We start from the raw sequence: 27,334 nt of genomic DNA, 5'->3' as shown, positions 1-27,334 counted from the left end.
GGGAAAATCAGAAAAGCTAATAGCGTTTCACAAATTTCAGTCACCCTAATAGTGTCCATAAATCTTGCAAACTAAATGAATCCAATGCATCTAGATGATAAAGATATTTAGGTTTAAAAGCAATGATTGTTCCAGACATTGCAAGCTTGTTGCTGGCTAAGTAAGCTTGTTGCTGGCTAAGTAAGCTTGTTGCTGGCTAAGTTTGTTCCCTATTACTTGTATTTCCCATAACAACTGGCAAAGTATTTTGCATAAGAAATACATGGGGCCTGCCTGGGTTTGTTGATTAATAGTCAAAGCACTTAAATTGACATTTAGGTGCTTGTAAATGCAGGCTCAACTTCATGACCTTAAGAGAAGCTCGTCTGATGTACTTTATAAAATAGCAGTGAGGTATGTTACTTTTTAAATATCATTATGACAAAGAAGTAGGGAAAATTTGAAAGCAGATTTAGAAGCATAAAAAACCTACAGCAAACCTATACCTTCCATTAAGGGACCAGTCTGTTCTTAATAAGGTATTCATTCCAAGCACAGATTATGAAGGCTGAAGCTAATCTCAGTGTGCCTCTCTCCTCCCCAATAATACTTTAATTCAATTTTGAACTTCAGTGCAGAAGAACATTAATTATATGTGCGTGTATACATACATACATAAAATCAATCTAACACTACACACATTCGTAAAAAAAAAAGTTACAAAAATAAAAAAAGTATGGTTATATCACATTTTAAACTTTTTATAACAGACTATTTCAAATCTACATAAAAGTAGACATGTTGCCGTCCTGAACTCCTAGGTACTCATTACCAGCCCAGCTTAAACCCATGGCTAACCGTGGCCCAACCACACCCATAGCCATTCCTTCCACTACTGCAGTATTTTGAAACAATTCCCAGACATCCTATTATTTTCTCCATTAATATTTCAGTAATTAACCTAAACAGCAAAGGTTCTTTTTTGGATAACCCTAATACTGTCATCACATTTAGAAAATTAACAATAATTACTTAATAGAATCAACTATCCATTATTTAAATTGTCAATTGTGTCATAAAAATTGCTATAAGTGGATTTATTATTGTTTTAAAGTATGTCCCTTTGAATTAGGATCCAAATAATTCCTGTATATGGCACACGGTTATTACATCTAATTTAAGCCTCCTTTAATCAACAGATTTCCTCTCCATTTTTTGTGCGTGCAGTTTATTTCTATGGAATAAATAAAGTTGTTTGTCCTTCGACTTCCCTCCATTGGTTTGCTAATGGGACCTCCAGCGTAAAATTTATTCTGTTTCCTCCTTTCTCTGTATTTCCTGCACACTAGTGTTGGGATGTAAAATCTCCATTAGATTCAAGTTATGTAGGTTTTGGTGATTTTCTGGGAGGCGATGGGGGTGGGCAGGATTTTCCCTAGACACCATTGTGTTGGGTCATTTCATTCTCAGTATAGTCTTAAAAAAAAGAATCCTTTCCTTTTTGTACTGCCTTGTTCTCTTTTTTCACCCACACCACCTAACTACCATGACCCATATTTACAATCCAATGCATATCCTTCCATATTTTCTCCATGTTCACTTAACTATCTTCATGCGTGTGCAGAGATTCTCTGTTTACTTTACAAAAAGACATCTCGAAAAGCCTTCCAAACCAAGTAGTAGAGCCCCCATTTAACGGCTCCAAAATAATATTCTCTGAGTGTATTTTCCACAATTTATTCAGCCATCCTAATGCAGGTGGCACATACTTTGTTCTTAGATCTCATTGCCACATCTTGTTCATATACACATATATACTGGCTTTTGTTTTTATAGGATGAATTTCCCAAGAGTGAGATTGTGGGGTCCAAAAGTATTCTGTATATTTTATTCTAATGGATGTATCCAAATTGCTTTCAAGAAAAGTTGTAGCAGTTCACATATCCACCAGCAGAAGAGGAGGTCACCCTTTCCTCCACAATCTAAAACAGTCTCAAGGAGGCGGGGGGCGGGGGGGATAGTCACAACTGAGAATCACATGTTGGGAGCCAGCAAGGAGCAGGGGTCATTCAAGGCCAGGAAAATCTCCATGGGATTCCCTCATCAGCAATGAGTGAGCTAATGGTAAGTTGTTCTTCAATAAAAAAGACCCTATTCATCTTTGTATCTCATCAGGCTAGCACAGGTCTGGCACAGAACAAAAAGTTCTGAGTACCCTCAAACAGGGTCTGAAAATAGTTATCTCTAACTGCTAAGAGCTGCCTCTAACTCTTCTCCATTTCATGGATCCCTGGGGAGTTCTTTCCTACTAGGTGGTACTTGCATATTACATGATGCAATGTATCTAGCATCTGCCCTTAATCTCATTTGAGTCTCTCCATCTCAGCTAAAATTCTGGGGAAAAGAATTTGTCTTGGATTGGAAGAAACCAGGAAACTTGGCAAGCGAATCATTCCTACGTCATGGAATGTTCTGGGTTTGTTGTTGTTGTTGTTGTTTTAAATGTTCTGCATGTGAGGGTCACACCAAAAGGAATACCCATTTCCCTTCCTCTGTGAGAGTCACATTTTTCTTATTAAGCCTTCATTCATCTCTCTTGCTTCATTTGCCTTTCCAGGTCATTGTTCCCTAATATAATACTCCTTACCTCACCTTTCCGGCCAAGACCTCTTATTCGAATAAGCTAAAAGGTTGTGCCTTCTGCAAATGAGAAAGATCTTTCTTCAAAGAATCTACCAAATGTTCTCACAATTCAGTCCTTAACTATTAGTTTAGCAAAGGACTTTACAGTGAAGGGGAACAAAAAATTAGCCCAGCTTCATTTTACAATTGGGAGAATCAGGAAATGCCAAATGAGTAACAAAGCTCCTAGTTTTGACCAAGCCTAGCTATGCATTTATGGGAAGCATTAAGCTGCTCGAATGAAAAGTGATTGTTGGTGTCATAAGGGGGATCTTTATGCTGGAAATAAGAAAGCTGTCTGTTGACAAAGAGAAGAGGTACAAATTGCAATGTACACTTGTAAAAATGCAAAGTCATAATACCGATTCATCATTATGCAGAGAGACACACTGCACTGAGAGTGACCTTGGAGACAGGATTCCGCTACGCCAGGAAGGAGAAGGCCAGCATGCACGCTCCATAAACAGCCTTGCCTCACTGGCCCCCTTACAAGAGTGACACCAGCCATGCTCCAGGAACGCGATCCATTACGGCTTGCAGTGCCGGCCCACAGCTGATTTCCTTTCAAGACTGTCTCTGGCTTGGAAAATAGCACAGTGCAGTTGCAAGAAAACTGAGACATGTCGCCTGAGATAGCCTTGAATCTGGACGTTCTTGTGTTTTGGTGTCTGAAAAGGTGGAAAAAGCACCCTTGGGCAGAATTGGGGGAAATATGGGTGACATGGAGACTTTTTTATTATTATTACTAATATATAATGTATTATTTGTTTCAGGGGTACAGGTCTGTGATTCATCAGTCTTACACAACACACAGCGCTCACCATAGCACGTACCCTCCCCAGTGTCATCACCCAGCCACCCCATCCCTCCCACCCTCTTCCACTTCAGCAACCCTCTGTTTGTTTCCGGAGATTAAGAGTCTCTTATGGTTTGTCTCCCTTTCTGGTTTCGTCTTGTTTCATTTTTCCCTCCCTTCCCCTATGATCCTCTGCCTTGTTTCTCAAATTCCACATATCAGTGAGATCATATGATAATTGTCTTTCTCTGATCAACTTACTTCACTTAACATAATACCCTCTAGTTTCATCCACGTCATTACAAATGGCAAGATTTCATTTTCTGGTAGTTGCATAATATTCCATTGTGTATATATATACCACATCTTCCTTATCCACTCATCTGTCAGTGGACATCTGAGCTCTTCCCATAGTTTGGCTATTGTGGACATTGTTGCTATAAACACTGGGGTGCAGCTGCCCCTTCAGATCACTACATTTGTATCTTTGGGATAAATACCCAGTAGTGCAATTGCTGGGTCACAGGGTAACTCTATTTTTACATTTTTGAGGAACTTCCATACTGTTTTCCAGGGTGGCTGCACCAACTTGCATTCCCACCAACAGTGTAGGAGGGTTCCCCTTTCCCTGCATCCTCGCCAACATCTGTCGTTTCCTGACTTGCTAAATTTTAGCCATTCTGACTGATGTGGAGTGGTATCTCACTGTGGTTTTGACTTATATTTCCTTGATGCCGAGTGATGTTGAGCACGTTTTTATGTGTGTTGGCCATTTGGATGTCTTCTTTGTAGAAATGTCTGTTCATGACATAGAGATTTAAAAGAAAAAGGACAGTCATCTGCTTAGTGTTTTGTTTTCTACAGCTGAATGAAATCCACAGCACAATCTTCTGATTTTAAAAAGAACTAGGAAAAAATAGAATGGCAATTTGGTTCTGTAATTTTTACGTTAACTTTGATGACCAGAAATCTAATATAGGGAAAGTTCTGAACAAGCAGCCCTTCAAAGGTTGCCTTGTTAAAGAATATAATGAAAGAAAATTTAGCTCTTAAGATGTAAATTTGAATGTAGTCCAGACAAGGCACTGTTGACAAGTGATTCCATTAACCGAACCTCTACATGGGACCACCTGAAAAGGATAGAAATGACCTAATGTGATAGCTTTTTCTTTGCTCCTTTCCCTTCTCTCCTCCAGACCACCCAGGTTCTTAAGGCTCTCTACGTCTCTCGGTGACAATAACACAGAAAGGGTCTGATATCAATCATTCATACCTTTCTTCATGTGGATGGGGGTCAATGTATTACTTCCCTAAGAGGTCTCTCTATCTAAGCTTTACTTTGACTTGCAGAAGATAATGGAGAAGTATATCTGGCATATTTTTGGCACCTTGCTTCCTTACCTCTATAAATTTCAGTCTTGGTTTTTTTGTCCTTCTGGAGAAAAAAGATCCCCATTTAATTTATAGGATGAAAGCAGTGTCTAAACTCTACCCAGACAGATACAGTCATTCATTCACTCATCCCAGCTAAACCATAATAAATTGCATTTTCAAGGAGGGAAGAGAGAAGCCTGGGAAACCTGAGACCTACAGCAATAAGCTGACATATAGGGAAACTGAAAGTAAGCAATCCATGGAGTTTGTACCTGGCTGTGTGCTTAAGAGGGAGGTGGTAGCCTGGGGAGAGAGGGGGGGTTACAGATTAGCACTGTCTTGTCCTCCTCTTCACCTGTGGTCCCAGGATATGGCAGGTCAATCGTGACAAGCTCTGAAACAGACCGGCTCTGGGCAGGGATCTCCTTTCGCAGGGATCTCCATTCCAGGGACCACTTCAGTAAGCTCTCCTTGTCATGCCTTCAAACACCAATTAAAACTCATAAATAAGTACAGAACCTCATTGCATTAAATCACTTTCATCTCATTGCTCATCAATGCTGAAAAACTGAGAGAAAAAGAATCCTCCAAGATTGGTGTCCCCTACCTACTCTCTTAGCAGGCAAAGAGTACTAAATCAGAACAGACAAGTTAACAGGAAGAAAAAACGAACAAACAAACAAAAACCCAGAGACTATGAATAGTAATCACAACTCAAAATTAATTGATTAGGGGTGCCTGGGTGGCTCAGTGGGTTAAAGCCTCTGCCATCGGCTCAGGTCATGATCCCAGGGTCCTGGGATCAAGCCCTGCATCGGGCTCTCTGCTCAGCTGGGAGCCTGCTTCCCATCCTCTCTCTCTCTCTCTGCCTGCCTGTCTGCCTGCTTGTGATCTCTGTCTGTTAAATAAATAAATAAATAAAATCTTTTAAAAAAATTAATTGATTAAAACAATGTGCATGGGACAGTTTACAAAATGCTTCCACGTTACATTATTTCAACTGCTGAATCTGGTCAAGAGATTGCACTCAGAGATAAAGGAATGTTATTCATCCTTTTTAAGTCCCTCCTGAAAGTTGTTAAATTTAAGTTACTGAAGGTACTACCAATTCCTCCAAAAACACATGACCCACAGCTGTTTGGCTTCCTTCAGCCACTGGAGAGAGATTTAGTCATCAGCTGGTGTCACAAAAGAATGACTCAGAGTGAGGAAGGAACCTGAGGGCTCTTCACACATGTGTGTACTCGGAGCTGGACGGAAGCCCGGGGAATCTCCTCCTCCAGAGGATTGGTGTGGTCAGGTGGCTCAATCCTTCCTTCCTCAGTACAGTGGACAGAACCACCCTCTGCCTAGCCGGTCCCCACAGCTTCTCTACGCCAGTTCATCTCCAAAGGTAACCAGTGACTGAATTCTGTCATTTATCCCTTCGTTTCTCCATCTTCAAACTGCCTTTGATTTTCCTCACTCTTACAGAACTAATCAAGTTATTTTTCATGCTATGAAGTAATAATAGTAATAATAATATTACTATTAGAAGGCTGTGATGGACACTGAGTCCATCTTACCATAGACGTGATGCCAGTGTCACCCGGGTCCTTGCCTGGAACTCCCCATCCCCAGGTCTCTCTTTCAATGTTCTTTGACACCTTATAGTTACAACCAAATTTATATCTAGTTATTCTCTCTGTGCCTATTTGACACCATCTGTAAATCTAACAATGAACTGGAAACTGGATGGGGGGGCGCTCCGAAAGGAGTAGGAATCTTAGTGGAGTTTCTTACTGGAACCGCAGATGTGCTACTGGGGTTCTGTGCAAACTATGGGTCTGATCTGTCTGTCTACCTGCTTTGCCAGTGTTACCAGACGTCCCTTGAGGCGAATGCACACAGGCATGCTCAGTGAGTGAGAAAAATTCCTTCTAGGTCAGAAGGAATCAGGGAACTTCCTCATAATGCATATGATGCACAATATTGGGTTCCTGGATACTAAGATGACAGCAGTAAACCTGCTTCAGATGTATGATCCTATGATTGACATTTTACCAAGAAGACATTGAGCTTTCTCCCAAGTCCAAGTCTGTTTTCACTTTGACTCCCAAAATACAGTGGGTAGTTTAGTGGCTTTGCTGCCAGTTAATCCCAGCATGCCCTGTTAAAGGCTTTAGGATTTAAATGGTGTGTGGTGCACTCCCTCAGTAGGTTGATTTTTAGCAGTTGCAGAAAAAGTTTAAATAAAACATATTTTTAAATTAAAAATCAACTTGGGTTGTACAAATAGCTCTGAAATGTCCCCCTACACACTAGCTCAAGGGTAATGATTATGCTTTATTTATCTTAGAATCCTTTGGCATATGCTAGATGCTCTAAGAATGTCCGTGGTTAGATGCTGCATAAAATGAAATTTAAATGTCATATCATCTTTGTATTGTGTTTTTGAGATTTGAAAAGTGTGTCCAATTTTTAGAATAAATCCCAGTGCTTAAATACAAGAAAAAAATAGTTATCTCCTACACTTTAAATGAGGAAAGGGGGAATTGGTCGTAAAATCCTTATAACAAATGTTACTTTCTTAAGGTACAGACTAAAACCTCAGAGCATTCCTTCTGCTCAAAGTTAAGTGAAGACAAAAGAAACACACTGAAGTTTTGAACATACTTTCAGCATCTATACATAACATTGTCTCCATATTCTAAATGTAAGGGCCTACTTAGCCAGAGCAAGCCATTTTGTTGTTTATACAGTAAATTTAGATTGACCCTGCCCCCCACACACACACACACCTCAGAGGAACTTAGAAACAAATCTGGGAAACCAGTAAAGTATGACTGACCAGCCCCTGATAACAGAGCCCATATACCAGGACGTGTCAGGTCAGGGGGAGGTAACAGAGCCCAGAATACAAGGATGAGTCAAGTCAGGTGGAGACATCCAATCAGGAAAGTACCTCCCTAACCACCCAAGAATGTGGGCCTTGCCTTTTGGGCGCCAATTCTGACCAGAGTGATAGACTAGTTCAAATAGCTACTATAGGGTGAATTGTAATTCAATTGGCCACCTGGTGGCCAGGCTCAACCACATGGCCTTTACTCTATAAAAGTTAGTCTGTGAAGACCTGTACCCCTGGGGATAAAAATATATGTTTATAAAAATAAAAAATTAAAAAAAAAAAAGTTAGTCTGTGAGGCTGAGAAGGGTCACCTCTTTGCAAAAGACGGCCCTGGCTGGTCAGTTTGATTCTTGATGCTTGGCACCAAATAAAGCTTTGCTTGACCTTCGCTTTGTATCAGTCTCGCTCCTTTGACCATGGACCCAACACTAAGTTTTCTGGTTTTCTTTAAGTTTGTTGTTGTTGTTGTTAAGTAATCTCTATAGCCGGCATAAGGCTTGAATTCATGACACCAAGACCAAGAGTCACATGCTCTTCTGACTGAGCCAGCGGGCGCCCATGTAAGCTTTCTTTGAAGCCTTGTAATGACAAGCTATAACCGTATACAATATATCATCTCTTAAGTAAAGCAACCATGGCTTTCACAGTAATTCTTAACCTGCCAATACCATCAGGAAGCCTATTGACAAAGTAATCAACCTGAGGGGAATGGGGAATAATTTATTAATTAATAATTGTGGATATTATGATGAATTATAATTTAAAATGTTTGAGAGAAGGCAAAAGAAAATTAGAGATAGTTTTATCCTTAGAACTAAAAATACCAGTGTAAGCCCATCAGGCCTTCCCTCCTTTAGGAGTGGCTGCCCTCCCTCTCCTAGGAGACTTTCTGAATGAATGAATCTGCAGAGGAAACATACACTCTTCCACACTTCACTGGTCCCACCACACAAATAACACTCTGGGTATCCCACACTAACTCCCTCCTGAAGGAAGCAGGATTCAAGGGAATGTAACTGGTGGAGGAACTTCTTTATTCCATGGAGTGAGAGAACTTACTGTTTCCATGACAACGAAGACCACCTCAATTGTATCAGCAGCAGCATCATAACCATTATTATTATTATTATTATTATTATTACTATTATTTTAATCAGACCCTCAGAGAAGCCTTTCTAAGCATATTTTATATAGGATCCCTTGGCTCTGCTGAAAAAAAATTTCCTTAGATTTCTGGGTGCCCAACTTGCACACTTTTTTTCACAGAAATGTTATTCATCATATAAATTAGTTTTGCATTAGGTCGAATTATTTCTTTTTCTTAGAGGTGTGGCAAAAATCTGTGAAAGCTCACTTGGGTTAAAAAAACAAACAGAACTTCTTACTTCAAGGAAAATGTCAAAATAAGAAGGAATTTGGTATAATATAGCTAGGTTAACAAAATTTAAGTGTACTAAGGACATACATGTTCCCAATGCCATGGGTATTAAGAAAGTTGTGAAAGAGAACTTCAAAAGGAAAACATTTGAGAAAGCTACTGCTAAATGCTCTTTGATTTTTTTAAAGAAACTATTTAGTTGTTGATTCAGCTTGCGTTGTGATTACAACAAATTGAAAGTAAATAAAAATTCTACACATTCCAATCAGTCAGTGTAACTGACTAGTTGTAGTATCACCTTCTAAAACAAAGCCCCTCGTGGAATTACGCAGAAATAAAATCAAGTCGCATGAGAGGGAGTATTTAGAAAGAATTCTGTATTTCTTATGGAAAATGGGGCTCACCATGACATTGAGACATGGAGACATTATTCTCAGTTCTTTTTGTTTGTCTGTAACTGTCATTTATTTTTAAAGAGTGAGGAATGTGATTAAGAGAAGTGAAATCAGAGGATCTTTATTTTTTTATTTTTAATGGGGGAAAAGACACCCAGGTATAGAAAGTTTAAAAAAAGCAGAAGTGAGCAAGGACGGCAATCAAGTTGCAATAGTTTCCTACAGCTGCAAACACGTGCTTACACTTAAGCATTTTTGCATGGCAATGAAAGAGACAATTAGTTCTCCTTTCTTGGTTCCTTTTCAATCTTTGTGGCATGATCAAGACTTTTGATAAAGTGTGTTTATTCCTCCTGTTAACTGATTCTGCTTTAATTTCTTTGCACTTCTTCCTGCTCCTACACAGTTGGGAGTTGAGAGATCAGAATTTTAGCTCTAACCACTCTCTGGATAATGACTTTCTGTTAGGAAACCTGTTCTACTTAGCTCACAGAAATATTTTGACAATTAAATGAGATAAATATTCCTCGAACACTTTTCAAAAACTCTTAAAGTTCCTCTAAATTGGAAGTGTGAATATGATGTTGCTATTATTACCTTCTGTCTGATGGTTCAGAGGGCTCGGAGACTAATCCAGTTACCACCGGAACCCTGGGCTTAGAGTTGAAACTTCTTCCTTCTTCTCTTCCTTCTTTCCTTCGACAGCATTTATTTTACCTACTGCCAAGGTTCATGCAAGTACTGGTGGTTGTAGAGAAGTGTACACATAGCCCAGACTCCCGGATTGAGCGGGAAACCAGGTGGCAGTGGAGCAGAGGAAGAAATGGTGAATAACCAAATGTGAGTGGCCCGGGTATCAGTCTTCAAAACAGCGCCACGATCCTATCTTGAGACAATTAGCCTGCCTTTCTTTTTGTTTTGTTTTGTTTTTAAATTTTTTATTTTTTAAATTACTTTTCAGCGTACTAGAGTTCATTGTTTATACACCACACCCAGTGCTCAATGCAATAGGTGCCCTCCACAATACCCACCACCAGGCTGGCCCAACTTCCCACCCCCTGCCCCTTCAAAACCCTCAGATTGTTTTTCAGAGTCCATAGTCTCTCATGGTTCATCTCCCTTTCCAATTTCCCTCAACTCCCTTTTCTTTTTCATCTCCCCATGTCCTCCATGTTATTTCTTATGCTCCATAAATAAGTGAAACCACATGATAATTGACTCTTTCTGCTTGACTTATTTCACTCAGCATAATCTCTTCCAGTCCCGTCCATGTTGATACAAAAGTTGGGTATTCATCCTTTCTGATGGAGGCATAATACTCCATAGTGTAGCCTGCATTTCTGAATTTGTTTCTTACTCTATATAATGGAGATAATTTTACTCTAAGTCTTTTTATTTATTTATTTTATTTATTTGAGGGAGAGATTGAGAGGACAAGTTGGGGGAGGGGCAGAGAGAGAAGCAGACTCACTGCAGAGCAGGGAGGCTGACCTAGGACTCTTAGGATCACGACCTGAGCCAAAGACAGATGCTTAAACCCTGAGCTACCTGGGCATCCCAAAAAAGGCACTTTTTTAAAATCACAGAAACTAACACATAGAGTAGCAGCCTAGAAGCAATATTTATAAGTAATAAAACTTTTCTGGTAAGGCCATAAAAAATAATCCTTATCAGTGTGGCCCTACCAAGGAACTGATGACTGAGTTTCCAGAAAAGTGGTTCTGGACTCCCAACACAAGGAAGCTCTAGACCAGTGGTTCTCACCTGGGAGCTGTTTTGTCCCCCAGGAGACATCTGGCAATGTCTGGAGACATTGTTTGTTGTCACAACTGGGGAGGGGGTGCTCCTGGCATCACGGGGGTAGAGGCCAGGGGGTGCTGCTAAACATCCTGCAATACTCAGAACAGACCGCACAACAAATAATTGTTTCACCTCAATGAACAAAAAGTACCCATTGCCGAGGTCTGAGCAGCACACAGAGCAGGCCCCTCACGAGTGAACACGACTGATCCCGCCCTAATGATGAGGTTCTTCCTGTGCAGCAGGCATTGATCCCTTTACTTTACCAGGTACTCTCCACCAGAGAAGTGATTATTTCCATTTTACAGCTAGGAAAATGGAGGCTAAGAAAATATAAATAAATTTCCCCAAAAAACCTCTGATGATCGAGGAGCGGGCACTGGACCTCTATCTGCCTGATTCTGAGACCTGGGTTCCGAACCCCAGCCCTGCCGGGGTGTGTGTGCGTGTGTGTGTGTGTGTGTGTGTGTGTGGCCTCAGTCCTGTCTTCCCAGGTTTATTTTTACTAGCTTAGGGAAAATCTCCAGGCCAGTTCAGAGGATGCATATTTAGAATTGCGCCAGCCCTCACGCCCCGTGTGGGCCTGCAGATCTGCTTCCCCTCACTCTGTCCTCAGCTTTGACTAGCCCGTGGGCTCACAGCCCCTGGGTCCTAAGAAGACTGTTACAGATGAGGGGCTCTTGCTTTCAGCCAAGTGGTGTGTACCCCTGCTAAACGCTTTGTTGAGAGATAAATTGGAAGACAAAGCTGATAAGCAAACGACCCAAGCAACTAGGGTCAGTGCCCCCAGCCTGAATTATCGGGAACAACGGGCCATGCGGAGGCAGCCAGGCTGGCAGAATATGGTTGAGGCGGCCATAGTAGTCACAGTCATTCATTTACTTCTCTGTGGTCGATGAACCAATCGGCCATCCATCAGCTTCTGCGTCCGCATCGCGTTCCCAATGACTCCGACCAAGGGCTGCTGCTAGGAAACACGACCACACATGGAATCCTGGCTAAGATAGAAGTCAAAGGTTTGTGTGTGTTGGTTTGTGATTGACTCAATGCAATGACCTAGAGGAATGTGAACCTTAGGAATGAAGAAGAACTGCTATTTCTTGGACAATAGTATTTGGGGTAAGAACAGGCTATATGAAACTCTCGGTCGATGTTGGTAGTCCCCTGGATTCAGGCTGCAGGCTGGGACACCAGCATCTGAAATGACTCTCAGCCCAGAGGGGTACATAATGAAGATCACACATTTTAATGTGAGCCCATCCTTGACAACTAAAAAGCTCTTCTCTGTTGCCTGTCACCAAGGATAAAATGAGTTTGGCTAATGAAAGAGGAAGTAAGGAGGAAATGGAGAGCATGAGGAGGGAGGAGGGAGCCTGACGGTTTAAGTTTGAATTTTTGCTTTTCTCTAGTGGTTGTGAAGGTGAACTTACCAAAGATTAGAAGTCCAAGGTCACTAGATCTTGAAGTGCTGGAGTTCTTGATTCATGCATGAAACTCCTTTGGATTAAAAGAAGCCTTTTCTTAGGGAAAAAAAAAAAAACCACTTTATTTTCCTCTGTCAAATTTGTACTTTTTTATTTTGCAATAATGTCAAACTTATGGAAAAGTTGAAAGAATAATACAACCTAGAATCCCCGAATATTAACATTTACCACATCTGCATTGTCATTCTCTCTTTATATCCATATGTATGGAGGGTTTTTGTTGCTGTTGTTCTATTTTTAATTGAAGTATCATTGGTATACAATATTATATTAATTTCACGTGTACGATATAGTAACTTGACATTTGTATACATTACAAAATGCTCACTACCTATCACCATACAAGTTATTATGTTATTATTGATTATTTTTCCCATGGTCTACCTCTTATCTCTGGGACTTATTTATTTTCTAACTGGAATTTTGTAACTCTTAATTCCTTTCACCTGTTTCGCCCATTCACCCCCACCCCTTGACCACCACTGCCCCAGCAACTGCCTGTTTGTGGCTTGGCAACCACATCTTCCTTATCCATTCATCTATTGACGAACACTTAGACTGCTTCCTTAACATGTTTACTTATTTATATAAATATAGTTATTATTTTCTTAACTTTGAGAGTAAGTTGCAGACACGGTGCTACTTAATCTTTAAATACTTCAGTGTGTGTTTCCCAAAAGCAGGGCACTTTCTACATAATCATAATAAATTATAAAAATTGAGAAATGAATATTTCTTGAGTTGCAATATTATTTATCAGATCAACAAATCTTACTCAAATTCCACTAGCTGAGCAAATAATGTTCTTTCTGGCAAAAGAAAAAAAAAATAGTTTTCTGACCCAGTATCACATATTGCACGAGTTATCATATCTCTTCAGTTCCCATTTATCTGGAGCAGTCTTCACTCTTTTTTTTCCTTCATGACTTCGACATTTTTAAAGAGTATAGGCCATATATTGTGCAGAGTTGGGAGATATGTCTTCATGCAGGATTAGCTTCCATGTATGCAGGAAAGTGCCTCTGTGTCCTTCCCAGTGCACAGTACCAGGGGGCCCATGATGTTGGTTTGTCCCACAACTAGTGGTGTGAATTTTTGTTACTTGATTAAGGTGGTATCTGTCAGATTTCTCCGCTGTGAAATTGTTATTGCTCTCTTTTTAATTAGTACATTTCTCACGGGGAGATATTTTGAGATTCTATAATTATTGTTTCTTATCAGAATTTCACCTAATAATTTTAGCATCCATTGATCACTCTTGCCTGAAGTAATTGTTACTATTACAGTTGCCAAATGGTGATTTTTCTAATTCTATCATTTCTTTTACATTTATTAGTTGGCTTATTAATTCTTCTATAAAATGAGGCAAATAACATGCCCCCTTTAACTCAAAAGGTTGTTGGGAGAATCAAATGAGATCTATATTTAAAAGTGCAGTGTAGAATGCTTCACAAATGCAAACCATTCTTTTGCTATTCCTCCCCTTCTGCTTGCCCAGCAAAACATGATGACATAGAAAGTTTCCACTCTCTGATCTAGGACACAATAAACCCCATGAGCATTTGCATTCTTCAAATAACTCTATGAAATTTGGATTGCAATGAAGGCTACAGAATCCATTTAGAAAATAATTCAACATTTAGTTGTTCAATTATTCAATTTATTGAGGCTAGAGTTGAACAATACACTATATTAATTAAATTTATAAATACAAAATTTCCTTAAAATTTCTAAAAATGAAATTTCCCAAGAGATAGTTACACCAACACCTTACCTCAAAATTATACGCTTTTTAATGTATTTATATATTTAAGAAGGAAAAATTCTACTAGTTGGGCATTAATTTTCCATAAATAAGAAACTCCTACACAGGAAAGATTTGGGAAACTAACCCAAATTATTAAGGCATGATCGTCTAAAAACTTGATGGCTTTAGAAATAGACGCAGCCATATAAAAAGAATCAGCCAGTTTGCTTAAACCCACTATATTTTAATTTTTACCTCTGACTTAGTTTTATCAAAGACAGTCTCTTACCTCTTCTCTCTTTAGCTAAAGATTTTTTGCCAGGAAGAAAGATGAAATCAGAGACCAAAATTTCCTTGAGAAGTGAAGATGATATATTATATCAAGTGATTTTTTTTTAATCTGAAGTAATCTGTTCCTTATAAAGCAATAGAAACAAAGTTGCATGAAAGTGAGTACATGAGTGTATGTGTATAATTCTATCTGTGTGTATATTTTTATTCCTTATTAGAGAAAGAAATATTTACATATACAGGAAAAAAAAACTGGAAGAAAATATGTACCAAAAATATTAAGAGTCAAATGTGATAATCATTACTCAATTCTTTTTTTTTCTGTATCTGCCAATTTTTTTAACCATGAGCGTAAGTTACTTTTACAAACAGAAAAAAGATGAACAATTTTTTTAAATGGTTCAAATGAAAAACCAGGAAATAGCTGTAAAAAAGAAAAAAGAAAACCCACTCTTATAAAATTGCTTGGCCTTGCAAGCATTTTGAACATAGGGTCCATGAACAGTCATGATTCCCAAAGCATCTGTGAGGTCTAAACTTCAACTCCAGGCTTATCCATTGTCCTCTGTGAAGCACTCAAAGCCCTTCTTGATTTTAAGGATGGATCCAGATCAAGGGCAGAGACATGTGTGAACACAGGGCAAAGCAAGGAAACTTCCTGCATCAAAAGGGAAGGAAATAAGGTCTCTCCCGCAGGTGATGTTGTCTGTGACTCCTCTTGCTTCCAAAGGCAGAGAGAGCCAATGCAGACCCAGTGCTGCTCCTATGTGGTGTGGGACCTAATGATCTCTTTCCTTTGGTTTGCCTATGACTGAGCTAGGATGTCTGAGCTGCCATGATGCTCAGACCTGAAGCAAACAGGCAAATGTCACCCCCCACACTCATCTCCCATCTCTGCCTGGTTCTCGTTCACTTCCTACTACGGGATAGCTTGCTCTTCCCAAGCAATCAGTACCCACAATAAAAGTGATAGTATAGGCTGTCATTGTAAATGACAAACATTGCAATATATATGGGATTTTATATCCCAAATAGTTTGAAGTCTCACTCCATGATACTTTTGATATTATGCTTCCAAATTAGTATCACACTTGTTTTCAATAATACAATTGCTTGATTTATTCACAAATGTTATTTTGCAGCCAAACATTGTATAATAATTAGTACAATTTTTAAGATGGCATATGCATTTAAATGGTCAAGACTATAAAATTAATAGGGGTACCTGGGTGGCTCAGTTGGTTAACTCAGTTGGCTCAGTTGTCTCAGGTCTTGGACTCAAGGTCATGAAATCAAGTCCTACTTAAAAAAAAAAAAACTATAAAATTAACATAGTATTCTTTCTTTAACATTTCCAAAACAACTGTGATATTTCTAAATTGGTACAGTCAGCCTACATGAAATAGTAATTTGTTTTTTATTTAGGAAAAAATAAAAAAGTAATACATGCTGAGGGAAAATTCAAGTGGTAATCTTCTGAAACCCTCCACCTGTTTGATTTTTTGCCTCTAGGCCACCTCTAGCCTGGACTAATTAGTTTTCTAGGTCATCCTGCTGCACTTATGGTCAAAGCCTCATGATTTTCCAGAAAGAATTTGCATTCCTTTATCCTATGTCATGTGATTCTTTTTCTCACAGAAACTAGTGTGCAAAGAGAACAGAATCTGAGGTTTCTTGATTCTGTTTGGGATGCTGTGCCTTTGGCCATCATCCCTCAATCTCTTCCCATTCATCTCACCCTCTGTCCAGGCGCTCCCTGGTGGCCAAGCATTTGCATAATCCCTGCATGGAGTTGGGATGATCTCAGAGTTGGGTTGAAGAATGACAATAACCCACTGAAAATAAGAAAATGGAAACCAACTTGGAAATATTTTCATAGTGGCAACTACTTTACCTGACAGTATAAAAATAATTAAGAATCTAATCAATCAATTGAAATTGAACATTTTCTAATAGATTCGCCTATTCTACTCTTGAATTTCACAAGGTCACAAGCGATAAGATTTTACTGTGACAGTCTCTGTTTCAGACGGATAAATTCATACATTCATTCATATCAACACAAGAGTTGCGTCAGCTTCGCCATGGAACCTCTCTCCTGTTCACTTTTTCTGGCTGTTTTGGTTAGTTTTTGCATTACTTTAGAGGAATGGTTGAGCACTTAAAAGGCCATCTTCCTAGCCAAATAATAGTTATTCTTCTTTTTTAACTATTCACTCAAGTGCATTAAAATATCTGAAGTCGTCAGTGTTGGGTTATAGCACCTTGATTGTTCTAATTTGAGTTTTCTTTCTAATTTTGAGCTTTCAGGTCCCTGTCTTCTTTTATTGTTCAAGGAAGGAGAGTCCCTATCCTATACAGAAGAAAAAAAATGTTCTTCTGGGTGTTAGCCCTCCTAATCCTTTGTGGTTTTCTATGGAATTATAAAAGACAACTAAAGATTGCAGACATCACAGATAAGTATATTTTCATAACTGGTTGTGACACTGGCTTTGGAAATTTGGCAGCCAGAACTTTTGATAAAAAAGGATTTCGTGTAATTGCTGCCTGTCTGACTGAATCAGAGTCAACAGCTTTAAAGGCAGAAACCTCAGAAAGGCTTCACACTGTGCTTCTGGATGTAACTGACCCGGAGAATGTCAAGAGGACTGCCCAGTGGGTGAAAAATCAAGTTGGGGAGAAAGGTGAGTGATGTGGGGGTGGGAAGAATGGAGGGGGTGTTGTAAATTAGCTACAGCTAAATAAAATGTGTTTGGATCTTAAATGACCTTTCAAGAAAATGTCTCCTAAATACCAGCTATGGTACTGGAGAATCTTGGAAAAATCTTAGGATAAAGCCCTCAATAGTTTTGAGCTGCAAGCTCACTGTTTGCATGAGAGACACAGCCCACATTATCCTCAGTCTTAAGTCCCAGTGGGTGAATTTCGAAGTAAGTTTGAGGTATTGACTTTCCCTGCACTTCTCTCATAAAATTCTAGTTTAGCTACATAAAATTCTACATTTAGCTACATTAGCTACATTTTAGCTACATTCACAGTGAAGGAACTTGGGGCTTAAAGCTACAGGAGATCATGCAAGCAATCAATGTACGTGAATTTTCTCTATCATATCTACATCATTTAGTTGAGACTCCAGACCACAAAAGCAATGGCTTAATAATGCTCCTGACGATTTTTAATGCTTGAGTTCCAAATAACTTTAACAATATTAAATGTTTTCCATCATAAAACAATTGATGACTGGATTTTTTTATTTTTTTACTAAAAATAGATATGAAGTAGATTGTATTGCTCTTTGTAAAAAGTAGTTTATAAATAAATAATCTCTGGCTTTGCAATCTAGTAAATGGAAAAAATAGACCAATTTACTCTGCATCTATGATAAAAAAAGCAATAGCGAAATAAGTCAATCAGAGAAAGACAATTATCATATGAGCTCCCTGATATGAGGAATTTGAGAGGCAATGTGGGGGGCTTGGGGGGTAGGAAAGGAATAAATGAAACAAAACGGGATAGGGAGGAGGACAAACCATAAGGGACTCTTAATCTCACAAAACAATCTGAGGGTTGCTGAGGGGAGGGGGATAGGGTGGTTGGGTTATGGACATTGGGGAGGGTATGTGCTATGGTGAGTGCTGTGAAGTGTGTAAACCTGGCAATTCACAGACCTGTACCCCTCCCTGGGGCTAATAATATATTATATGTTAATAAAAAATAAAAAAATATTTTAGAAAAAGACAAAAAAGCAAAAGGTTCATTCAGTGTCAGTATTTTACATGCAGAACCAGAAATAGAGTTACTGTGAGACTGGCTTCCAGTAACAGAGCTCCAACTGTTTTAATTTCGCCTCCCTACCCTCTTAGAGAGTAGTTCCTTCCCAAAACTGTAAAGCATTTCAGAGCAGGAATGTGTCTACAAGAAGGAAATGGCAGAGTTGTGTAAAGCAGGGACTGTATTTCCATCAAGGATGCCCATATAAGTGCCATCTTCCATCACACCTGCTTCCTTTCCACTCTGATCTAGGTCTCTGGGGTCTGATCAACAATGCCGGCGTTCTCGGCGTGCTGGCTCCCACCGATTGGCTGACAGTGGAGGACTACAGAGAACCTATTGAAGTGAACTTGTTTGGCCTCATCAATGTGACTCTAAATTTGCTTCCCTTGGTCAAAAAAGCTCAAGGAAGGATTATCAATATCTCCAGCATTGGAGGTCGGCTGGCGTTCAGTGGAGGGGGTTATAATCCATCCAAATATGCAGTAGAAGGCTTCAATGACAGCTTAAGGTAAAGCAAACATTGACATATTAGGAAATAATAGCTGTTAATGTTTACTGAATGTTAATTATGTACTAGACACTCTAGTTAGTGCTTTAAGTTATTCCCAATTTGTAGGCAATACCACTGAAACAAAGAGATTAAGCAATTTGCCCAAGGTCACCCAGCTGGTAAGTGGTAGAATTGAGATTTGAACTTAAGTCTATCCAAGTCTTTTTTACTTTTTTGCATTAATGTATGATACTGACAGTGATGGTAAATTTATATTCTACAGGTCGGTGTGTTATATAATCAGGGAATCATATAGAAAACCTAAGGCAGGGTATAACTCTCCATTGGTATAACCGTCAGTTGCAGAAACAATAGTACCATCTTATTTAAACCCTCAGTAGAAAATTATCTGATAAGGTAAATGTAATTATCACAAAATAATAACTCAGCTATGCAGCTTTTGTCCCCCTCTTGTTGCAAATTCTGGATTCAAATTTCCATACATTTCAGACACTACAGCCAAATGGATGATAACTTTCCCATCCTCACCCCACCCCGCAAAGACAAGAAAGACAGATTTCCTCTGATGCGTCCATTTCCCAAAAAAAAGGGGGGGGGAATTTACTAATCAGAGGTGAAGATTTTGCTCCCACAAGAAAGCACTAACCACTCTGTTATCAGAGAACCCCAGAGCTCAAAACAAAGAATCTATTTAACAAATAAAGACCCCAGCTCAGTGCCCTCAAGCATGGATTTCTCTGGATTTGTAACATTTGATATTCACTGGGTTTCCTGAATCTGTAGGTTTATATCTTTGGTCAAATTTGATGAGTTTTCAGCTATTGCCTCTTCAAACATTCTTTTCTGCAATCCAGTCTTTCTCTTCTTTTTCTGAGACTCTATAACACAAATGTTAGACCTTTGACTTTGTCCCATAAATCCTTAAGGTTCTGCTCACTTTCTCATTTTTCTCGCTCTGCTATACATATTGGATAATTCCTAATGGTCTACCTTCAAATTCACTGACTTTCCTCCATCATCACAGTGCTATTGAGTCCAATCAAAAAATATTTTATTTTGGTTATTGTGTTTTTCAAGTATAAAATTTTCATTTGGTTCTTCTTTGTCTTTTCTTTTCTTTGGGAAATATTCTAACTTTCCGGTCACTTCAAGAGTATTTTCCTTTGTATTTGGAACATTTTTATAATAGCTGCATTAAAGACTTTGGTAATTCCAACATCTGTATCCTTCGGCATTAGCATCTGCCATTGTCTTTTCCCATGTGAGTCGAGATTTTCCAGTTCTTTTTATGCTGAACATTTGGAATGTGCCAGTTCTTTTTATGCTGAGTATTTGGAATGATATGAGACTATGGGTCTTATTTAAGTCCTATGGAGAATGTTGATATTTTTGCTTCATTTTATTTATTTGAGAGAGAGAGAGAGCACGCATGAGTGGGGTGGGAGGGGCAGAGGGAGGGACGGTGCCCGCCTGAGCTGAAGGCAGCTGCCTAAATGACTGAGCCACCGAGGTGCCCCAGTATTTTTGTTTTAGCAGACAGTTGATGAGGTTGCATTCAGGTCACAATTGCTAACCATCATTCTGTACTTTGAGATTTCAATGTTTGCTTGATTTTTAAAGACTTTGCTGTGGTATTCAAATCTGTTCTGCAGATGTACTACACAGTAGCCATCTGGGATATGAAAGATGCTTGTCCCAGAGTTCGCTTCTCTAAGTCAGACCCACACATGCACGTGTGCTGTGCATAAACAATGTTAGAGGCGCACTTTCCTGAGCTCCTCTCTCTCTCATCTTTCCAGTTCTCTCTTGTTTCCTGGGACTGCCCTCCTGCTGGAAGTTACTCCATTCTGCCAACTACTTCACACATATGCTGGGCATGGGGCCACATGATGGGAGGAAAGAGAGAGACAAAAAGCACCAGGGTTTCTTCCCACCCTCTTGGAGACTAATAACCACTTTAAAAAAGGGATTTCAGGGCACCTGGGTGGCTCAGTGGGTTAAGCCTCTGCCTTCGGCTCAGGTCACGATCTCAGGGTCCTGGGATTGAGGCCCGCATCAGGCTCTCTGCTCAGCGGGGAGCCTGCTTTCTCCTCTCTTTCTCTATGCCTGCCTCTCTGCATACTTGTGATTTCTCTCTCTCTTTCAAATAAATAAAAATAAAATCTTTTAAAAAATAAATAACTAAAAAATAAAAATAAAAAGGGATTTCAGCTGAAGGACTTATGTGTTTGCAATGCACTATACCATGCCTGAAATTACCCAGTAAAGAATGGTTTCATTTTGTTGTTGTTGTTTTCTAAATCATGGAGCTGGTACTGGGAATGGTATTGTGCGTGCAGGTCCCAGTCCAGTGGTGGTCCCAGAATTTCTATATATAGGAGGATTTAGGGTCAATGGTCCAACTGGGAGAAGGCTGGAGCTCTTCAAAGCTGTATTTGCCCAACACAGCACACATAACTGGGTTCATACTGGTTTGACTTACCTGGTAAACTTAGTTGGGTGACTTAAAGCCATTTGTCCCTAGATTGTATGTTCTTTCATTAGTAGATGGGGTGACAAATCTTTCCAAATACTTTCCAAAACCCAAAGAAGCACAGAAGATAAGTGAGTAAAGTAAATTTAGAAAATAACTTTTAATAATTTTAATGCAAGCAACATACTTTTCAAAATCTTTCAAGATCAAGTTAATTTGCATTTTTAGTAAACTACACTGCAAACTAAACAATAGGCATGTTGCTGAAAGCAGAATGTAAGATAATTCATATTTTAAGTTCATTGGTACAATTCTTTAAAAATCATGTGGTAAAGACTTATATAAAATGAGTAATTACTTTCTCATAGATCCTTGGTGGAAATATACATTAAATTTAGGAAATAATTGCTCATATAACAGTTTGCAATTCTTCGTTTTGCTTTTAAAAGGGGGAAGTGCATCATGATTCCCCTAAAACCTTGTGGCCCAGTAAATCTGAGGCCACATAATGAAAGATCTCACTGAGCAGGATAGGGAGCAGGTGAGCCACATCAGAGATTGTCACACTTGTGTCCCCAGCCTGTCCTCATTTGTGTCGCAATGTCCTCACATTTCTAAAATAGAAGTAGACTGGTCCATTCAGGCCAGTCATCACTCCATTTCCCATAAGGTTTTTTGCATTCCAAGAAGAAACCTGTCCTTAACCCGACTGCTTGTCAATTTAATAAGAGAGTATGACTTAGTGGGGAACACTAGTCCAGGAGGGGGTCTGCCCAGATCCCTTTCCCATTCTGCCATTAAACCAGCCTTCACCACGCTAACTTCAGCTTCCTCACTGCAAACTGAGAGTGTAGAACTAAATATTCCTTTCCAACCCATGCATTTCTGTGATCCCATGAAAAAATTCGTTCGAGGGGCGCCTGGGTGGCTCAGCAGGTTAAAGCCTCTGCCTTTGGCTCAGGTCATGATCCCAGGGTCCTGGGATCAAGCCCCACATCCGGCTCTCTGCTCAGCAGGGAGCCTGCTTCCTCTTCTCTCTCTGCTTGTCTCTCTGCCTACTTGTGATCTCTGTCTGTCAAATAAATAAATAAAATCTTAAAAAAAAAATTCTTTCAAAAATAATCACCCAAATAGCAAACATTCTCCAAATAAACCTGGATTAAACATCATCAATGTGTTCTTTCACAGACGGGACATGAAAGCTTTTGGTGTACACGTTTCATGTATTGAACCAGGATTATTCAAAACAGGATTATCAGATCCAATAAAAGCCACTGAAAAAAAACTTGCCATTTGGAAGCATCTGTCTCCAGATATCAAACAACAGTATGGAGAAGGTTACATTCAAAAAAGTAAGTCTCTGCGTGGGCCCAGGGTTCCTCCGGAGTTCATTGTTCTAGGCAACACGAAGAAGACTCAAATACAAATGAAAAAACAAGGTTTTGTTAATGATATACAATAGGGAGATAACATATGGATTAAAGATCCCTATTAATTCCAGTGCCATCTCTTACTTCAAGTGTTTACAAACATTTACTGAGCATTTACCCCGTGCCAAATCCTACCTTATGAATTCTATCATTTATTCCTCAAAAGAACCATAGGAGCAGTGAACAGAGGCATGGAAAGGTGAATGTTCTATACACAGCTGTACAACTCCTCCCGGTCATGCCTAGACTCGAGCCCACAGTCTTCACTTCTACACAAGCCTCCTCTTTTTGGTAAACACCAACCACTCACTAAACATTGGTTAAGGATTTATGGAGTTTACAAAATACCAAGACTCAGACTCTGACCCTTAACCAGCTTAGTTTAGTGGAGGAGAAAAAGTAACCAGTGAGATTATAAAACAATGAGACTGTGCAGAATGCAAGAAAATTGATCCTGTAATTCTTAGACAGACCCCAAAAGCCCGGAAGGGGTGCTAGACAGTACAGTCTCTAATTGCCCAAAGGAATTCAGAACTGGATGAAAGCATTGCTGGCCAGTGGCCTTTCTGAGACAGGTCAGGTTTGAGCAAGGCCTAAAGGCCAGGAAGGAATTATCTGGGTGGAAGGCTTCCAGAGCAGGAATGCACGGGGGGTGGAGATGGAAGGCGAAGCAGCAGCCTAAGTCATACTGAGTCAGGGATGGAAATAATAGATTAGTGTATGATGACTAACATATAGTGAACATTTGGTACTTGCCATCATTCTAAGTGGTTTACATGGACTGCCTCATTTTAAATGTCTAAATAAACCCTGTGAAGGAGATATTCCCTGAATTGTCTAGAAACAGAGGCACAGAGAAGCTGCTTGCCCAGGGCTGCACAGTTAGTAAGTGGAAGGGCTGGCTTTGAACCCAGACAGCCTGACTTTGCCATTTAGTCTTGGGCCCTGCGCGATCATGGAAACGAGGCATTAAGGAGCTGGTGGAACTTCCTGTACCAGGTCTCCACCTCCACCTCAAACTTCCTGGTCATGTTTAAAGCTTAGTCGACATTCCTCAAACACTTACTGGGCTCCTGCATTAAGCCACACAGGGCCCCACCTAACTTTGTGTCACTGTAACCTCAAAACTCTGGTCCTGCTTCTTCACCTGGAAATTTGGCGAGAGAGCCAAGTGTGGCAAGGTTCAAGGCCAGAAGTTTTCAAGAGGGAGCCAAGAGCCAAGTCAAATCCACCTGGGAGGTTTTTAGGATGACAGACTCCTCCAGCCACCTGACCCGACTGCGCACGCGCGCACACACGTACGGAGAATGTCTGGTTTCACAAACCTCCCAGTGCTATCATATCACTAGATGCTGAGAACCTCTGCTATAAAATACTTGTGTTTCTCACTCATTATCAACTCAAAATTCTAAGTAGGTTCAGAAATAAGGGCACCTGGGTGGTTCAGTGGTTAAGCATCTGCCTTGGGCTCAAGTGATGATCCCAGGGTCCTGGGATGGAGCCCTACATAGGGCTCTGTGCTTAGCAGGCAGCCTGCTTCTCCCTCTCTTCCCTAATCGTGCTGTCTGCATCTCTCAAATGAATAAATAAAATCTTTTAAAAAATACTTCATTTAAAAGAGCTTTCTCTTTTTGATATTAACACTGATACTTTCTAAATGCCTATAATAGGTCATCAACTTCCATCTCAAAATTATTTTTGACTTGGCCCCTGGCTCAGGTGTTTCCCTCTCAGAAATACCAGAAGGCTTTGAGCACAGTTTTGCACTGGTTGTTTTTATTATTTTTTCAAACTAGGACTTGAACATCAGCCAGACTCATAATTCCCAAGCAGACCACGAATTTAAGCTCACCCTTCTTCATTTCCTAGACTATAGTTGTGAAAGTTTAAAATAGCCACTAAGACTTGTTAGGTAAGTTCTTTGAACAACTTGTGACTATAGGGGCCTTAACTTGAAAAAGAGATTTAAAATCATAGATTTTTCTCTTAGGAAGACACAACTCAGGTATGTTTTAAGAACACTGCAGGAATGCTCCAAGCCATTACCAATCTTCTGATAAAATACCTGCTTCTCTAAAATGACCCTAGAACGTTACTCAAGCATTTCAGCTGCCTGATCACCAGGATATGTTTAGCTTTCTGAGTCAATACTTTTGGGGATGATTCCCTCTTTATTCACCGAATTACAGAGACACAAGGTATGTGAGCGCACGCACACACACATGCATACTCGCACAGCCCCTCCCCATTTCCTAAGCATATAGTAGTCCCTTAAAACAAATTTAGGATCAAACCCATAGCTTCTTGGGCTCAGAGGCCTCATGGACTTTATAAAGTATCTTTCTCTCATTGCTTTAAGGTAGTGGTTCTCAAAGTCTGCTCCCTGGACCAGCACCAACAGCATCATTTGAAAACTTGATAGAAACGCAAATTATTGGGTCCCACTTCACACCTACTGAGTCAGAAGCTGGTGGTGGGACCCAGCAACTGGGTTTTAACAAGCCCTCTAGGAGATTCTGCTGCCTACTCAAGTTTGAGAGCGAGCAGTCGAACGAAAACATTGCTGCATCCTTCAAACCCACCACAGGGGCCTCAATTTATAACAGCAAATTCAAAAGAAATTTTCACACACACACATCCTCCCCTTTACACCCTGGCCTCATACACTCCTTTCCCCCTTCTTCCAAAGAGTACATGTACTTTTGTCTCTTTCTGCAGGTCTAGACAAGCTGAAAGGCACAACTTCATTTGTGAACGTGGACCTCTCCCTGGTGGTGGAGTGCATGGACCATGCGCTCACAAGTCTCTTCCCAAAGACCCATTATGTTGCTGGGAGAGATGCCAAGGCCTTCTGGATACCTCTGTCTCACATGCCAGCAGTTTTGCAAGACTTCTTATTGTTGAAACAGAAAGTAGAGCTGGCTAATCCCAAGGCGGTGTGACCGGTGTGACTCAGCAGACAACAAATGCCTACCCCAGGCTATGAGATTGGCTGCTTTCAAGGGCATATCTCCTTTTTGGTCTCATTCCTTACCTAATTCAACCCAGACTCATTTAGATCATTTAGATGTGCTGCTTTTGATACACGAGGGAGTCCTACCCACACTGGGAAAGTCCCAGGGTCCCTTCTTAAGCCTTCTTTGAGAAGAAGGGCAGCAATGACCTATCCCATAAAGGGCCATGATAGCACCTGCCCAATATTTAGGTTTTGTCTGCTTAATATATGTAAGGGAAATTGAAAGCCTTTCCCATCCAACATGATCTCTGCCACTGCCAGCCCCATTGCCTCTAGCCCCCACACCTTGAACTCCAGAATGTTAGTTATTTGTCCCGTATCAAAATGTTCAGAGAAAAGTAGAATACTTTCATGAGTGGGTTGGATGTCTTATTTGCTGAGAAGAAGACTCAGAAAGACTGGAACTCAGTTTTCTAACCTGTGGTGGGTCAGGGAAGGTGGGGTGAGGAAGCATCATGTGACTCATACAAACGAACTAGAACAGAGAAACACTAGGGAGGATTGCAAGTAGGAGGATAGGGGAGGAGCAGAAGGACAAGAGGACTGTAAAGAAGAAACAAGTATGGAAGTGGAGGGAGGGAGAGTCCAAGACAAGCCTGCCTGTTCTAGAGGGAGCTGTGGAGGCTGAACAGCCGTTTCAAGGCTGCTGTGAACACAGATGCCCACACAGCTGTCTATGGAAAGCTGGTAACAAAAGTAACCACTCGTTCCAAAGAAGAAAAACAGAAGGTATTCATGTCATTATGATGACTGTAAATATAACAAGACCCAGAATATCTGCAACAACTTACACCCAAGAAGGTTGGAAAGCCTGTGTTTGAGGTGTCTCTGAAGCCCCATGAAGACATAGAACTAAATTAAGACTCTAGCCTACAGTTGCAGTGACAGCTGTAACTTGCTCTTTGCTCATATTCGTGGTCCTTATTGGACTGACCCTGGTCCCACACCTCATCCCAAAACAAGTTCTCTACACGGTTGCTTCTCCAGATAGCAGCACCCAGTATCACTCATGTAGGCTGGTTGACAATTCACATGAAAAGCCTGAAGTGTCAAAATTCAATATTTGTGGCTAAATTATATAGGGTGAAAGAGCCAGAAAAATTGTATCATGTACACACACAGACACACACACACACACACACACACACACACACACTTATTGTGAAGAAAATATTTAATATCTGCTGCATGAAACCATACCCATTTGAAGAGATCAGTAATGCTATTCATTTTTATCCACCTTTCTGGAAACATCTGTTCATGAGGTAGTCTCCCCTTCTCACATTTGCAATGTATTAATGACTTTGAAAAAACAAA

At 40.1% G+C, this 27,334-nt stretch overlaps 1 protein-coding gene across 2 annotated transcripts; it reads left to right on the top strand.

Moving 5' to 3' along the window:
* Window positions 1-6,063: 6,063 nt before the first annotated feature.
* Window positions 6,064-26,372, top strand: DHRS9 (dehydrogenase/reductase 9). 2 transcript variants are annotated; one of them, XM_059167107.1, is made up of 5 exons: window positions 6,064-6,224; window positions 17,124-17,497; window positions 18,837-19,095; window positions 22,760-22,923; window positions 25,720-26,372. In XM_059167107.1, exons 2-5 carry the CDS (start codon window positions 17,185-17,187, stop codon window positions 25,941-25,943), a joined length of 960 nt encoding a protein of 319 aa, XP_059023090.1. In that variant the 5' UTR covers window positions 6,064-6,224; window positions 17,124-17,184; the 3' UTR covers window positions 25,944-26,372. The 2 variants fall into 2 exon arrangements, with proteins under 2 accessions (XP_059023090.1, XP_059023089.1); XM_059167106.1 differs by having other exon boundaries at window positions 17,117-17,497.
* The last annotated feature ends 962 nt before the right edge of the window (window positions 26,373-27,334 follow it).

The sequence above is a fragment of the Mustela lutreola genome, chromosome 3 (genome assembly GCF_030435805.1).
Source record: "Mustela lutreola isolate mMusLut2 chromosome 3, mMusLut2.pri, whole genome shotgun sequence".
Classification (NCBI taxonomy): Eukaryota; Metazoa; Chordata; class Mammalia; order Carnivora; family Mustelidae; genus Mustela; species Mustela lutreola.
This window is presented reverse-complemented; position numbering and strand designations above follow the sequence as displayed.